The sequence below is a fragment of the Amphibalanus amphitrite genome, unplaced genomic scaffold (genome assembly GCF_019059575.1).
Source record: "Amphibalanus amphitrite isolate SeventyFive unplaced genomic scaffold, NRLGWU_Aamphi_draft 000026F_arrow, whole genome shotgun sequence".
Taxonomy (NCBI): domain Eukaryota; kingdom Metazoa; phylum Arthropoda; class Thecostraca; order Balanomorpha; family Balanidae; genus Amphibalanus; species Amphibalanus amphitrite.
In genome coordinates this window covers 537376-553908 of record NW_024881522.1, presented here as the reverse complement: position 1 = coordinate 553908, position 16533 = coordinate 537376, and the positions used below count along the sequence as shown (strand labels likewise).

General features: G+C 48.3%; 2 protein-coding genes across 2 annotated transcripts; both read right to left on the bottom strand.

Moving 5' to 3' along the window:
• Nucleotides 1-1932: 1932 nt before the first annotated feature.
• On the bottom strand, nt 1933-8069 carry LOC122363398 (ubiquitin-fold modifier 1). Its single transcript, XM_043332624.1, has 4 exons — nt 7939-8069; nt 4860-4916; nt 4280-4410; nt 1933-2496 (listed from the first exon to the last, which is right to left on the bottom strand). Exons 1-4 carry the CDS (start codon nt 7941-7943, stop codon nt 2432-2434), a joined length of 258 nt encoding a protein of 85 aa, XP_043188559.1. The 5' UTR covers nt 7944-8069; the 3' UTR covers nt 1933-2431.
• A 6511-nt stretch (nt 8070-14580) lies between these two features.
• On the bottom strand, nt 14581-15650 carry LOC122363392 (uricase-like). The gene has a single exon (XM_043332612.1). It carries the CDS (start codon nt 15562-15564, stop codon nt 14674-14676), a length of 891 nt encoding a protein of 296 aa, XP_043188547.1. The 5' UTR covers nt 15565-15650; the 3' UTR covers nt 14581-14673.
• Between the last annotated feature and the right edge of the window lie 883 nt (nt 15651-16533).

Here is a 16533-nt window from a genome sequence, read left to right as displayed (position 1 = left end):
AACTACCCAGAAGCAGCCATCCACTCATCCATCGGCCCCGGGGAACACCTTCATGAACTCCGACCAGCCCCTCGGGCGGACCGCCGATTACATCCAATGACAATTGCAGAGAGCTGCTGCGACCCGGGTCTGATCTGACCGGCTTCCACGTGATGAAGAGCTGCTCTCCCAGCGTCTCGGAGGCGATTCCACGGTCCTGGACGAGCGGTGGTGGTCAGGCCAGAGCGCGGCGTTCCATTAGCCGATTGAGCGGCGTGGATTTGCATTTTGATGATGGTCGCGGCGGTATTGCACGCAGTGGCGGATCCAGGGGGGGGGGGGCAAAATGGGCATTTGCCCCCCCCCCCAACGGCATAATTTTAACATTACGCCTATGAACGAGGCATGGAAAGAATCGATAAATTGTTATGGTTTGCCCCCCCCCCCCCCAAAAAAAAACTCTGAGCTGGATCCGCCTCTGATTGCACGCGCAACTGGTTCCATGGGCCGGTTATCGTACCTATACGGGCGACTAGGCAGCTCGGTCTCGGAGAGTTAATTAGCACTGACGGTGAGAAGAACTGGCCGATATGTGTCGCTCCGGACATGGCCCTTGGTGCACGTGACAATTGCACTTCTGATAAAAAATATCAAATATGACGGATGTAGATAGACTGAAGACAAAAGTCATATAAAGAACACTCTCAGCAATAGATAGGCATTTAATAGGATAAGCTTCAGCTCAGTGATTGAAATAATGCGCCACAGGAAATGCATCGACAATATTGCATGTAGAGGCAAAGTTCCCTCATAACGTCGGATGTAAAACTGGTGTAGCAGCTAGAGCTACGTAAGACATGCACCAAAATCAGAAATTCATGCAAGTTTTCGGTCTAGTTCGTAGAACATTGCAGCTTCCACAGACTTAGACGATCAACGTGTCACCCGCTGCAACCAATTTTGTTTCTGCCTCTCCCCACGTCTGGAGGGTCCCTCATCTCGCGTAGAATTCCGCACGAACGAGCAGACACAATTAAACCATAACCACGCACTGCTGGCGTTAATTACACACAAGGGGGAGGAGAATGACAGCAACAGACTACAATTGGTACAAATGGAATGAGAACACCAGCACCGTATTGCAAAGCTAGCAAGTCCCCAGCCTACTTACAACAGGCTCCGTAGTCCGTGTTCTACAGAAAACCTTGAATAGGACAGCACACAGGTCATATCCCAAAACTTGTCGGGCCTGGGACAAAAACTATCGTGTCCTTGCTGCGGGACACCTTACCATACGGCTGGACGGACGGACGGACGGACGGACGGGCGGGCGGGACGGGACGGATACCGGGCTGTCACGGATCAGACGACGTTCGCAGGCAGGTCAGACGGCCGGGGACGACCCGACAGTGTTTTAATCTGGCGTCGCGGCGGCGTCGGGGGACGCATGCCACCGTCGACCCGACCATTACCATAAATCACACGGTGCGGTCGCTCGCCGCCATTGTGAGGCGGTCAGCGGGGCGGCGGGGCGGCGGCGGCGGCGGCGGTGGCGGCGGCGGCGGTGGTGGCGGCGGCGGCGGCGGTGGTGCTGGTAGCGGTGGTGGTGCTGGTAGCGGTGGTGGTGGTTGTGGCGGTGGCAGTGGCGGTGGTGAGTGGTAGCGGTGGCGGCGACGGCGGCGGCGGCGGCGGTGGCGGGGGCGGTGGTGGCGGCGGTGGTGATAGTGGTAGCGGTGGTGGTGGCAGTGGTAGAAGCGGTGGATGTATAGTGTCAGTGGCGGCGGTGGTCGTGACGGCACAACTGCCACAGCATGCTCTTCTGAAGTACGCCTCTCGTATGTCTCACTCCGCGCTGGATTAAACAAAGTCCATCGTCCTTTCGCAGTTTTCATGATGAAGAGCAAAAGCTCGTTCGACAAACTCGCTTCAGAGAGTCAGAACGACAAAAGAAAATAATAAAATAGTCATATATTTGTAAAATTTAGAACCATAAGAAATCAGAAAGGCGAGACAGATCGAAGAACAAACCAGATGAGACACTTAATATATAAATTATTTCTTATAAATGTCTGTAAATTCAACAGCAACCGATACTAGAATGAACACTACAAGGGAATGACCGAAACCCACCCCGCGGCGGAAAAAGTGGATCACCTGACGACACACAGGCCAAGTTTACGCTCGCCACGCCCCCCCCCCCCCCCGTTCGGCAAAGCGAGTCTATTCCACCATCACCATTCACTGTTGGGCGTTTGTCATTCGTTCTGGTCTCTGAAGCCCGTCTTAGTCAGCTCGATGCGTCACATACGGTCTCTGGGCCCGCGAGCTCACCGCTCCCCCGTCGAACTGTGCTTGGTACAGCTCGGTGTGTGGAAGGCTGATGTTGGCGGCTGGTGCCGGCGGCCGGGCCCAGGTCACGGCCAGGTCACAGGTCAAAGGTCAGCGACCCATCTTAGCAGCCGACCCGGTCCCGGGGAATCAGTCGCAGCTCGGAGCCGTGCTTCAGGAACACGGTACCTGCGGGGGCGGCAGCCTTACTTCAGCACGCACTGAGAAGCATGCAGCATACAGATCGCCGCTCGAGCTCAGATAATCTGACTTACAATACCTATGACTGCAAGTGTTCCAATGACATCGAACCAAAGGTAGAGTATTTCTCGCCTGCTGGCAAGCACGAGCAACATCCGATCGCCACCCACAGCTGACCTGCCTCCTGCCGCTAGTTATTCGTTACTGATCTGCCGTCTGCTAGGCCGTGTTAAGCCCTTGTTACACTGCCGAATTTTGGTACACGAATGTGCACGAATATGCAAGTCATCCTATGTCGCGGACCGATTCGGGATCTTTCTTCCACGTTCTTGGCATTTCGCAGACCAGTCGGTGTCCACTGCGCGACTTTTAGGGTTCGTCACGACCGCCACGAATATTTCATGAAAAATGAAAATTTCGTGGCCGTTCGCCGAACTTATAATAAACGAACATGGTCGCCAAACAGTCGCCGAGTCGCCGCCGACATGTCGCTGCGTGCGCCGACTTGTTGCCAAGGTATCGCCGACTATTCGCCACAGATTCGCCATTCATTCGCGATGTTCGCCGAATCATGGATCAGCTTCAACCCGCGCACGATTAGGGGGCCCCCCCACCCGTTGTCTGCAAATCGGGCTCTGTCGGCGAACTGTTCGTCTCTGTCGGTGAACTGTTCGCCGATTTCCTACACGACGTGATTCGGCGACAGGGTCGTGGCCAAAATTCGGCAGTGTAACACGGCCTTACACTGCCGAATTTTGGCCACGACCCTGTCGCCGAATCACGTCGTGTAGGAAATCGGCGAACAGTTTACCAACAGAGGCGAACAGTTCGCCGACAGAGCCCGATTTGCAGAAAACGGGTGGGGGCCCCCCTAATCGTGCGTGCGCGGGTCGAAGCTGATCCATGATTCGGCGAACATCGCGAATGAATGGCGAATCTGTTGCGAATAGTCGGCGATACCTTGGCAACAAGTCGACGCACGCAGCGACATGTCGGCGGCGACTCGGCGACTGTTTGGCGATCATGTTCGTTTATTATAAATTCGGCGAACGGCCACGAAATTTTCATTTTTCATGAAATTTTCGTGGCGGTCGTGACGAACCGTAAAAATCGCGCGGTGGACACCGACTGGTCTGCGAAATGCCAAGACCGTGGAAAAAAGATCTCGAATCGGTTCGCGACATAGGATGACTTGCATATTCGTGCACATTCGTGTACCGAAATTCGGCAGTGTAACAAGGGCTTATGGGATCTTCGTCACTGACCTGTCACTAGCTAGGTGTTAGCAATGACCTACCGTATGTTGCGGGTTATCCAACACTGGCCTGCTGCGGGTTTTCGTCACTGACCTGCCATCTACTGCATATTAATACTGGTCTGCCGTCTTATGCAGGTTTCACCACTGACCTGCCGTCTGCTGCCGGTGACTGACCACCTGACCTGTCCTCTGCTGAAGGTTACCGTTGACCTGCCGTCTGCTGCGGGTTTTCGTCACTGACCTGCCATCTACTGCATGTTAAACCTGGCCTGCCGTCTGCTGCGGGTTATCCACCACTGACCTGCCGTATACTACAGGTGCTACCACTGACCTGCCGTCTGCTGAGGGTTTTACCACTGACCTGCCGTCTGCTGAGGGTTTTACCACTGACCTGCCGTATACTACAGGTGTTACCACTGACCTGCCGTCTGCTGCGGGTTTTACCACTGACCTGCCGTCTGATGCAGGTTATCCATCACTGACCTGCCGTCTGATGCAGGTTTTACCACTGACCTGCCGTCTGCTGCGGGTTGAGGCCGACTCCGTCGTCTGTGATGATAGCCGACGTGGCCGGCGGCACCTTGAACTCCTCGGCGGCGAACTTCAGCACGGCAGTGAACGGCGTGTTCTCGGGCACACTCAGTCTGCAGGAGCGATCAGAGAGGTTAGAGAGGCCGAACAGTTGGACGAGTTCACTCAGACTGACAGTCGGACAGGCACACTCAGTCTGCAGGAGTGCTTAGAGGTCAGCGAGACGCAGCTGTGGAACGGATACCGACTGCACGAGCAGGACGGGCCAGAAGGAACAGCGAAAAATGACAGTGGGACAGGCAGGGAGGCGCAAAACCCATTTATGGTGAGGAAGATGTGGCTGTGACTTGTGGCAGCTGCCTTGAAATCATATAGCAGATGAAAACAACTTCAATGTGGAAAATAAATGTACATTGCACAAGCACCATGTAAACATACATTTACTGATCAGTGCAGGACTGGATTAGGTATTCTCACCTGGTATCAAGCAATTGCTTACAAGTGAACTTGCAAGGAAAGAGTCAGTAACCCCATTTGCACTTTGAGTTCCCAGCATACTCACACTTTAAAGGGCAGCTTAGGGTCGGAGGTGAGAGTGATCTTGAATGATACCTTGGAGCTGTAAAAGGAAAAAAGACAAATATTTTAGCATCAAGTACCTACCTAGCATTTCAGCATTCAAACACAACATACAATGAACACTTTTCCAGTAGTCAGCTGTTTTTCCACCAGCCAGCAGCTGTCAGACTGTACAGCATGGCAGCAGAGTCAACCAGCTGCATCAGCTGAGTGACAAACATGCACCAGTCCACACCAATGGGACGGGAAATCGCACCAGCCAGCACCAGAACAAAACATATCTTTGTGCTCGTACAACAGTGCATTATGATAAAAAGTTGGTGCCTAGTCACTCCAGAAAATGTGCAAAACCTGTATCATGGCTTAAAAAAATAAAACAAAATCACAAAAATGGAAATACAGTGCCACCATGACCACACACTGCCTTAGTGCCTCTGCATCAACAACACCTTGTTGTGATTGCCATGTTTTACAGTCTGGGTCAGCTGGCTGAACAATGCAAAAAGAACAAAAAACAATCATTTTTAGCACCTGGTGATGGCAGATGGAAAGTAGGTAACTACCTATAGGTAGGAAGGTACCTACTATTCATTAACTGTAGTGACTAATGACACTGTAAAGCTATCCTCTTTTCATTAAAGGGACTATCCCACCTTTAACATGGGGTTTGAGTTGAGATAGCCAAGTTTGCGGCGAGGTTCAGAAACCACTATCTATCTAGGTTGCAACCCCGCGGCCTCTTGGTGTTGAAGAAATTTGTTCCCTTCATTTGAAAATGGGCCTTGCGCAAGGCCCTATCTTCGACATGGAGCGACCGTTAGTGTGACGTCACCTCGTTTAGTCATTCTGATTTAAATGGGTTTGTTCGTTGAAAAATCGCTTAAAACTTGGTCTGAACTTTGTTGTGGTGCCTACAGAGTAAAAAGAATCAGCTTTATGACAGTAATGTGGCCTGGGGAAGGAGGTAATTTTGGGCTGTGACGTCACATATTTGAAAGTTTGTGTTTGGAATATGGGAAGCCTAAGATGTTTAATAAAAAATAAATGCCAGAACCGTGTTCCTGGTCATCCAATCTATAAAGTCGGGCACAATTTAACTGGTTTTAACAACATTTTAGAAGGTGGGATAGTTCCTTTAATTGTAAAGCCTGATAAAAATGCAACTATTTATTTGAGCAGGGGCCACAGCACATTATAAAACTAGAATATCAGTCACGTAAAACTTGAACTGTGTAAATTGAAATTGAAATCCCGACTGAAAGAGTTGCATTGCACATGCTTTGGAAAAGTACCTCAGTAGGCGGAACTATGGTCAAGCGTACCCATTTTCGGGAACGCATTTTCGTTCCCATGTTTGGGAACGATAAACCCAAATATGGGAACGCCATGTAGGCATTATTTAAAACAAGAAAAAGAACCGTTAAATGACGTCCAAAAAATATAAAACGATCGTGAACCGCTTGATATTTGTCTCAATATTGTTGGGAAAGAGTTTGATATTGTAAGGCCCATCGTAGTTTCAAATCGTTCCCCTATTTCTAAAGCAGTCCATCATCCGGGCCGCGAGCCCAAATTTGGGAACGCTCTCGTACACTGGCGCTGCAAGCGTTCCTTATTATGGGAACGGCGTACCCAAAATTGGGAACGATTTCACCGACGCCTTTCAGGGGCTCTTTTCATTTAACAAGCATCACGTCCAACGCCGCAAATTATTGTTAACGCAACAATCATCAGATGACCTTTCCGGCAAGACCGTCGCATGTTTCGCCCGGTCTTCTGCGCTTTTATTCCCGTCGATCTCGCAGCGGGCACGCCCCCCTCTGCAGGATTACGTAATTCACAACGCTCAGCAATGTTCAACAAGGTCTTCCATACCTATATCCACCGTCCGCGCCGAGGGTGGAGACATGTCAAGCACCTGTCTGTTTATCACCGATAGTTGACGAGCACAAGGAAGTATCCAAAAATGGGAACGCTGAATATGTTACACCCTCAAAACACCTAGTCCCAATGAAAATCTAGTTTTTTCCTTTCTTAATGAGTGTAAGTGGCAAAAGGCCTGGTAGGATGGGCACGAAGAATGATCGAAATCAGCATAAAAATTATAAATAAGCCACACAGAGCGACCTATATAAGAGAAATTCCCCCAAGGCCCAAAACGATCATGCTTAGAAACACGGAAGACAAAAACCACGCTCATGACGCCCCTTATAAAACAACGCTAAGCAGCTAGCATCCAAATAAAATATGTCTTTCAGGGCTGATAAAATACAGCTGAATAATTTTCGACCACTTAAACTGAGTTTACAACAGTAGTTCGGTAAAATCACGCACGTTCTACGCGGTCGTCCGCCTCGACACCAAATGTCAACAATATTACCTCGGGACTGTCCGCGTGTTCGCTTGCATATGTCAGCATCTGGTGTCGCTAGTATGAAACTTCATAACCAGGCGAAAATTATTATACTTGACCTCAAAATGTAAAAAACGCTTCATTTTCCTTAAAATTGCATGTTAAATGTAGTATGACCCATGTTTTCACCATTCCGTCATTTCAAAAAATCATTAAAAATATCATTCGACGGTCAATTTCCTTGTTCAACGGTCAGATTAAAGATAATTTTATAGAGACTTAGTAGATACTTAAATAAGCGTGCACTTTTTTGAGACGTGATGCACTAATGAGTTTTAGTGGGCGAACGGCCGAAAAATTACCTTCCGTTCTCATAAATGGGAACGCCCGTTCCCATATTTGGGAACTCCGTTCCCAAAAATGGGATCGTTCCTATATTTGGGTACTCATGACCATAGTTCCACCTACTGACCTGAGCAGTATGCTCCAATACCACTCCTTTCATTATCATCAACCAATGAAATGCTTTTGAAAATATTTTGATGAAAATATTGCCATATTGGCACAGGTTGAATGTCAAAATAATTGACCATATGGTGTCTCGGAAAGTTGTCAGCATGAAATGCATCGAGTTGAAGGCCATTGGAAGCGTATGGTTTGTGATGAGAATACCAGAGAAGAAAATAAGATGCACAGGCTTGAACCTTACCTCATGCTGGATAAAATATGATGCTTGCTGAAATGGTAAATGTAATGACTCAGTTCAGAGAAGTGTAAGATTCCTATCCCTTGAACGAAAGAATTACACACGGATTACACAATTCCAGCTGGTCGTTGTAATGTATTCACCGCGCCATCATTGAAGCAAAACTTTCTGATGACGTTCTACTGCCATATGAAGGAATAGAGGAATCAAAGTTTCCATATGAAGGAAATATTTGCTTTACCTTTACCCTTTTTAGAAAACCTCAGTGACTTGTCAGTGGCGGCCGGGCGTATTTGGAATTTCCGACCTCGACGAGCGTCTGTGGTAGAAAACCACCACTTTGGTAGGGGAAACTACTGCTGTCTGCTACCGTTTGCACTGCATGTCTCGCTGTAGTTGCGACCGATTGCGACATCTATGCTTAGCGATATACGTACTTTATAATTTACGTACTTTTCGATGCGTATTTTCTTCCTTGACGTAGGTACTTTTGTCTAGGTATACGTACTTTGTACTGTACGTACGTACCTACCTCTGCGATACCTACGCCTACTTCCGTCCTTGACGTACTTATTCCATACGTACTTTATACTCGACGTACTTTTGCGATACGTACTTTTGCCCTTGACGTACTCTTGTCCATACGTACTTTATGCTGTACGCACTTTTACGATATGTGCTTTTGTCCTTGACGTACATTTGTCCATGCGTACTTATAAATGCACCTATACGTACTTCTTCGATACGTACTTTTGTCCTTGACGTACTTTTATCCATTCGTGCTTTATACTGTACGTACTTTTGCCGTGCGTACTTTTGTCCTTGACGTAGTTTTGTCCATGCGTACTTTATACTGTATGTAATATGTACAAACATTTGCGATACGTACTTTTGTCCTACGTGCCAGGGGCGTCGCCACAGAGTTTCGACAGGGGGGACGGATCGGCCGACTAAAAACCCAAAATTAGATATCGTTACCGTACTTTTTCAGGCCGATGCACTATCTGTTCAACGATACTGGGCTGAATTCCTACGCGGTACGCGTCTGAAGCATTCATTTTTACACGGGTATACAGAGCCTCCGGTCTTCTATCAGGGTGTAATTGTTGACACATGCCGTCAATCTGATAGTTAACTGTTAATGTATACATCCCTAGTAGCACACAACATTGATACAACATCGAGATATGTTGAAATCAGGTTGATTGTCAATATTGGTGCTTCAACACGAATTCAACATTGATTCAACGTTGATATCACGTTGATATTAGGTTGTGCTTTGTCGAATCTTAGTTGAAGTTCAACATTGTAGTTCAACATCGATACGACATTGTCCCAATGTTGAGTTCACAATATCGACAGAGGTAAAATTTCAACATTGTGATTCAACATTGATACCTACAACATTGTCACGATGTTGATTTCACAATATTGATAAAAGTAGAGTTCCAACATTGTGATCCAACACGTATGATATCATACGTGGTGACTGGTGGTTGCTTTAGGTATTTGTCACAACTCTAAACTCATAATCTCTTTTGGTCTCCAGTATGAATGGGCGGCGCGGGGCGGCGCTTCGAGATTTTCGTCGAGGTCGGAAATGTATATGCATAGATGTCGCTACAATAGCTTGACATGCAGTGCAAATTGCAGCAGACAGCAGTAGTTTCCCCTACCAAAGTGGTGGTTTTCTACCACAGACGCTCGTCGAGGTCGGAAATTCCAAATACGCGGCGGCCGGCGGGCCTTGAGTTTAGGTAAGCACGTCCGGCTCGTTAGAAGAGCGAAATGATCGTTGAATGATTGTTATCGATTCGATATTGGAATTGTAGGCATAAACTAAGGCTTCACGCGCTACCCGTTGGGGGGCCGGGCGGGGGGCAAAGGGCCCCCCTGTGGCTTTCGCCGATAACTCAGAATCGGCTGCGAATTTCGACTTGACTAACTTTCAGCATCTCTCTGGACATCAATTTTACACAACTTCTGAAAAATGAAGTCCCAGTTAATCTCAGGTCACGAGCTATAGAGGTCAAACTGAGGTCATGTTCGGGGATTTTCGTCAAAAAAATTGTTAACGGAGAAAAATCGCAGAAAATCAGAGTTTCAACTTAGCGACTCAAAAATTGAAATTAAGCTATAAAAAGCCTGGCAAACAAAATAATTATCTCGAAATTTCCAATATATAAAAATCCCTAGATCTAGCGATTTTCTAACTCAAAATTTAGATTTCTTGGGATATTTTTGAAATTTGGGGAAATTTTCCAAAAAATGGAATATAATTCAGAGAACCCCTTATGGGCCTTACACATTAAAAAAATTGACAAAATATTTCTAAAACTGCCAGAGATATAGCCATTTGAATGACTGAAAAGTAGCGACTGTTCTTATGACGTCGCAATAATTTCGGCATTTGTGCTTGAAATCAGTCATGAGTAATATTTATGATACTTATCAACCTCTTCCTGGCTGATGATCCTTTACGTGAGTAAAATCACTTTTAGGCAAAAATTATTTTTCGTTGTAAGCCGTTACAAATCGACCTTATTTGACCTTCCTGTGACGTCATAGGTCCAAGAAAAATGGTCGATGAGGTTTCTGTGGATGCATATATATGACATGTCTTCATACAGACTCGAATATTTCCAATTTAACATGCCTTACCTTACGATTCAGACTCAGACTCAGACGTGTATTAAGGAAATCCACTAAAAGCGGCTATTACATCCTCTCGTCAAAAATTAATTAAAACGGTGGTTTCAAAGTCAAGATAAAGAGAGACAAGCATCACAATCACACTCGCATACATCATAGTCAAGATAATACAAGAAACATAGATACAGACAATACCAGCACACATACACACCTCAACTCAGTCAGGTTGGATCCGTCAGCAGCCGCCTGAGGCGGTGCTTAAAAACAGGCACCGGGAGCCCGAGCAAATCGGGTGACAGGCGGTTGTAAAGAACCGGACCACGGCTGATGAAGCGCCTCTTGCCTGCTTCGGTTCTAGATCGGAGCACATATAGTGAGTGGTCCTGTCGGGTCACCCTAGCTTGCGCTCCTAGTGAGCTCCTAGCGGCAGCCACGGTTGACAAACCGGCGGCTAATACCTCGGGCTCACCGAAGCATAGGCGTAGGAACAGGGGGGGCCGGGGGGGCCATGGCCCCCCCACTTTTTAGCCATTTTTTAAAGTAAAATCTTTATTTTTTATTTGAATACAAAACTAAGAGCAGGAAATGATTCAGCAAGGTGAGATGAGCACAAAACTGCAAAGAATTTCTTCATAGGGGTATTGGGGCTCCCACAAAGTGACATTGAAGTTTCGCTGGCCCCCCCACTTTTCGTGAGGTTCCTACGCCCATGCACCGAAGCGCAGCAGTTTGTGCACCATGCACAGTGTGCCATGCACCACAAGGTTCTCCGCGCTGAGCCAACGCAGCTTCTCAAGCAGGTCCGACACGTGATCATACTTTTTGCGTCCGAAAATGATTTTTGCCCCATAATTTAGAGTCTTCTGAATGAGTGCAAGGTTCTTCTTCGAACCGTTGCCATAGACAGTGATACAGTATCGAAGCTGCGAGAGAACCAAGGCGTTGACCAGCACGGAGATGACGGACGGAGGCAGGCGCCCCCTGAGATGTGATAGGCCACTGAGAATGCCGAAACAGCGCCGGGTGACGGCATAGACGTGAGTGTTCCAGGTGAGGTTGCGATCGAACGTCAGGCCAAGATTTTGTGCTTCCGAGACGGGAATGATAACGTGATCGCGAAATTTTACCGTAACATTTGGGGCATTGCGCAAATTTTGAGCGCTACCCAGCAGCATCAGCTGAGTTTTCCCGGCATTGACTTTTAAGCCGTTGGCACGGAACCAGAGGTCAAGAGAAGCTAGCGTCTGTTCCATCCGGTATACTACGTTATGAATTTCTGACTTTTTTCCACTGACCAAAATTTGGGTGTCGTCTGCATATTGAACTACGACTGCATCCTCGGCGAACAAGCTAAGGTCGTTGGCAAAAATGCAATAGAGAAGAGGGCCGAGGGCGGAGCCTTGGAAAACACCGATGCTGTTGGGGAGCGGAGATGAAGTAGTTCTTCCACCCAGAGCGTCAGTGAGGCTGACACTTTGGGTGTGGCCGTGAAGATATGCCGAAAACCAAGCTGTATCAATACCATGAAGCTGCAATTTAGTCAATAATTTATCGTGGTCTATCACATCAAAACATTTGCTCAAATCCAGCAGGCAGAGAAGGGATAGCTCTCCACGGTCGGTAGCGGATAGGATGTGATCGGATATGGATATCAGCGCGGTTTCAGTCGAGTGACGAGGCCGAAAACCGTGCTGAGTGGGGGAGAGGAGATGGTTGTTGGATAGGTAACTGTAGAGCTGTTGATGTACGGCTTTCTCTACAATTTTGGATATAATAGGAACGATAGAGATTGGCCGGAAATTTGATGGATCTGAAGGATCACCGGTTTTGTGGATGGGATGTACGAGGGAATGTTTCCAGACCTCAACGATTCACGAAAGTGTTTTCTGATTGGTCGAGGCTGCCCTCTGTTGTGACGTCACAGGTCATCATCCACTCAGGTGACTATCCACATGCCAGATCTATCATATAGATCATATCCAAGCTCATTTTGGAAACTTATATTTCATTTTTATGACCGATTTCTCGTCAATGTAAATTGGACTGATATGACCTTGCTTGACCTCCCTGTGACGTCACAGGTCAATTATTAAGGTCATCGATATCTTATCTTGTGCATCTCGATAAGCTCTTTCGAATGCCGTTAGAATTTTTTCGATCCGGCTATTGGTTCCGGAGATACGACGGGGGCCCTTTGCCCCCCCCCCCTCCCCAACAGGACGTGGAACCTGCCAGACCTCAACGGGGCGCGGGTTAGGCATAACTCGCGTACCGACGGGATGAGGTGACCGGTGAGGGGTCCGGGCCAATTTTGGGCGGACGCAATAGGGATTTTTTTATCTAGCACGACCTTAACCCTCGCCGGCACAGGCCATTTTGAGTCCTTCGACGGCACAGGGGGGGGGGGGGTTGGTACGACCCCCCCTCGCGTTTGGCCCCTGATTGAGCTAGAGCTTCGCGGAAAAAACGAACGTGTTGCCCGTCACGAGAGGAAGCCGATGATACCCAATTTTAAGGTCCTAGGTCATCGGGTGACCTTCCAGGTCAGGTCAATGACCCGAAAACCGGGAAAATCGGGACCTGTTAGAAAGTCGTAAAGTGTGGCTGCTATGTGGTTTTCCGGGGTGCTGATCACGAATATCGTATTAGTTTTGATCAAAGATGATGTCTTTAAGCATTTAGACCAGGTAGGGTCAGGTCAGGTCAGGTCAACCGGTAGGGGTTGTGACGGGTATTCGTAATACGTGTCAACCGCCTCGGACAGGTTCGTAACATGTTACGAAGGCACCAAAACTACTTCGTAAATGTTCAAATGGTTGCTAAATTCGAATTCAGCTCCAAAAACTAGCCTAGAAACATGTAAAACTCGAAAAAGTGAACAGAGGTCACCCGAGGTCACCAAAGGTCAATGACCTGACCTGACCTTCAGGTGACCTTGACACCCACCCTAATGCATGGGAGCAACATCAAATCACATGTTTGAACGTTTGAAACCACGAAAAGCTTGCAAACGCGCGGCTAATGCGAGCCGACATGCGCCGAACCGCGATTTCGGCCAAACATGGTCACAGAAAAGAGGTCACAGGTCAAAGGTCATTGGGGTCAGGGTCATGCAATTTTCAGGGTAGGTGTAAAATTGATCAATGCGAGGGTACTGAAAGTTTCGTCGCGATCGGCCGCTTTGTACGCGAGTTATTCGCGAAAAACCTTAGGGGGGGGGGGGGTTGCATCAACCCCCCCCCCCCCCCTGTGCCGGCGAGGGTTAATCGTAAAGGGTACTGGACGAAGCATTGGTTACTTCTCATAATCTACTTATGGTCCAGATTTACTTATGGTTTTAAAATAAAGATACCGCAGCGGTCGATCTACTTTCTCAGCCGACGTAAAATCACCTAAGGGCATTCTTCTGTCTCCTCCATGTGCTCACCTGCCTGCATGTATTCTGTACCTGATAACCTGACAAACAACAGGTTTTCTTCTCTGTTTATTTATTCAGTAGTCAGTAGTCACCGTTCACTTTTTCATAGCACCTACCCACCACCAACAATAAAAATAATAAACAACTGAACTGACATGGCATTATCTTTGCTTTTGTCCCGACGACACGCAATATTATGAGACACCAATACGTGAGATATCAATATCGTGAGACATAAATCTTGATATGTCAGTGTTTACAGCAAACAGATTCTTTGCAAAAGAGAATGAGATAGTTAAGCCACACATAAGCAAACTGTGAAATCGTGGTAGGTAACTACTGTGTATACCTCCCTACATACGCCGGGTATTTCACATTGGACGCAAAATAACCTACGATTATGCGACTTTTGTATTGCGTCATAGTATAGCGGGCACAAGCCCATGAAGCTAAAAACAATAGTTGATATTGCACGATCCCTGCACTCCCGCCAGAGCCCATTTAATTGCACTTGACGCCACCAACTTACACACCGCTTCACTTGCACTATTACACACAGCTTATGCATTTGTTTTTCCCATTTTATCACCAATATCAGGCCATCGTCATTGTCATCGCCAATTTCTCGGCAAACAGTTCATAAATGCCATAAACATCGGCTCTTCCGCTCAGAGTTTGGAGTTGGCCCTGGCCAGCACGCATCTGATGTTACCTGAGGGCTTGTCCACGGGTAGAAATACCTCGTCGTTGGTCGCGCTGCCCACGCGCGGAAATTTGGACAGATCAACTGAGAAGTAGTGCTTGTTAGGCATCACCATCTCGATTTCAGCCACGTCGGGCAGCCGGTTCAGCACCCTGACCTGCGTCAGGTACAGCGTGTTCTGCACCGACGGCGAGAAGATGCCGCCGCGCGCCGGCCCGGCGAACAGCTCCAGGATCGCCTCGCGCACCGCCGACCAGCAGGCGTCGTAGTCGACGGGACGCTGCGAGCAGACGTACCTCCAGCGCGCCGACACCACCGTCGAGAAGACGCGGTCCTTGGCATCCGGCAGAGAGCGGTACTCGTCGTTGACGAAGTTGACGAACGATGACTGCGTGGTCTTCAGCACCTGGAGACCGTTGAGCTCAGCCCAGACGGTGGCCTGCTGGCCGCGGAGCTGGCGCACCTGGCAGCCACGCTCCGCCTCGCGGACGGTCACAAAGGCGTGCTCGTGAGGAGCGTCAGCCGCCTGTATACGGCTCCAGGGGTGCTGCTTGATGAGGATATTGACGCGGTTGACGTGTGAGTACTGGGCGAGGAAGTGACGGCACAGGAGCAGGCCGAACTCCTCCGGCGTCGTCAGGCCGTGGTTCTTGGCCAGCAGGTAGATGGTGTTCTTCTGCGAGTCGGTGGCGATGATGGCTGAGTTGTCACCGCTCATGTAGTCGTCCTTGGAGTCCAGCGTCAGTTCGCTACACACCTCCCATTCGCGGATCGTGTGCTCCGGCCCGTTACGAGTCACGTGAAGTAGCTTCACCCAGTTCTTTCCGTAGTTACTGTCGACAATCTGATAAGCCATGATGATGTCCTTGTCAGCGGGCGGGGAGACGAAAATACACTGTACGGGGGACTGAGGGAAGTACGCGACTGTGGCGTGGAGAGCCTGGTCCGACCAGACCCGTACGTGACGGAATTGTTGACGTTTGGTCATCTGGCTGGAGTCTGGTCAGTGTCAAAGCAGACCCCGCGGGGGCCCGGCATAGAGCTGAAGGTTTCTGCAGTAATAGCCGTTGTTCTTCTAGGCAACACCAATTTGTGAAGCTAAATGCGAAAGCACCTCGAATAAAAACTGCCTACGATTGTTGGATAAGCGAATGTCAAATGGGTATTTTAAGCACTTCATTTTTCACAAAACATGACTGCGTTTTGCACGAAAAACTATAATCGTAATGGACGTGTTGTTGTTTAATGTCTATTTCCAACGATAAGAAAAGCAGCATAAGCCATGACGGTTGAACATGACAAGGTATTCCATGACTGTCACGAGCTATCATCTCCAGTGTCTGAGGGCTATTGTTTACATGAACCCAGCCGAGCCCTCCACCAAGAGAGGCGGGTGGAATGCTATGTGGACACGTGACAGGTTTGTATTGCGTCAGCTTGGCTCGTTCCTTTGACAAAATTATGAAAAGAGACAAAGAGGACAGGGCAATGATGATTCCACTATGGCTAAGCATTCAAGCTGATGCAGCTTTCAATACTATGTGTAGAATGGGTAGATCTTTGGAGCATAGGTATATTCAAATGCAAACGTCATTCTGATATCATAACAGTTTTTCCTCCGAATTATTAGAGGCGAGCATCAAATACCCTGTCCAAAACCTGTCCTGCTAAAGCCAGTGATGTCTTTCGACACTAACAGCGGTTCTGTTCGGCTTCGCGGGCATTAATGCGTCTACTCGACGTCTGCCGACAGCCGTCCACACACGTCAGAGCCAATTTCGGATGCTGCTGTAGAAGTTTTAGCAGCTGCCATCGCTGCTCACGC

What these genes read in the sequence shown, in the direction of transcription:
- LOC122363398 (XM_043332624.1), bottom strand. An exon ending in CCTAAGCTGCCCTTTAAAGT is followed by an intron (nt 4,411 to 4,859) that starts GTGAGTATGCTG and finishes TCGCTCCTGCAG; the next exon opens with ACTGAGTGTGCCCGAGAACA. An exon ending in CAACCCGCAGCAGACGGCAG is followed by an intron (nt 2,497 to 4,279) that starts GTCAGTGGTAAA and finishes CCGCCCCCGCAG; the next exon opens with GTACCGTGTTCCTGAAGCAC.
- LOC122363392 (XM_043332612.1), bottom strand. Translation starts at nt 15,564, where the DNA reads ATGGCTTATCAGATTGTCGACAGTAACTACGGAAAGAACTGGGTGAAG.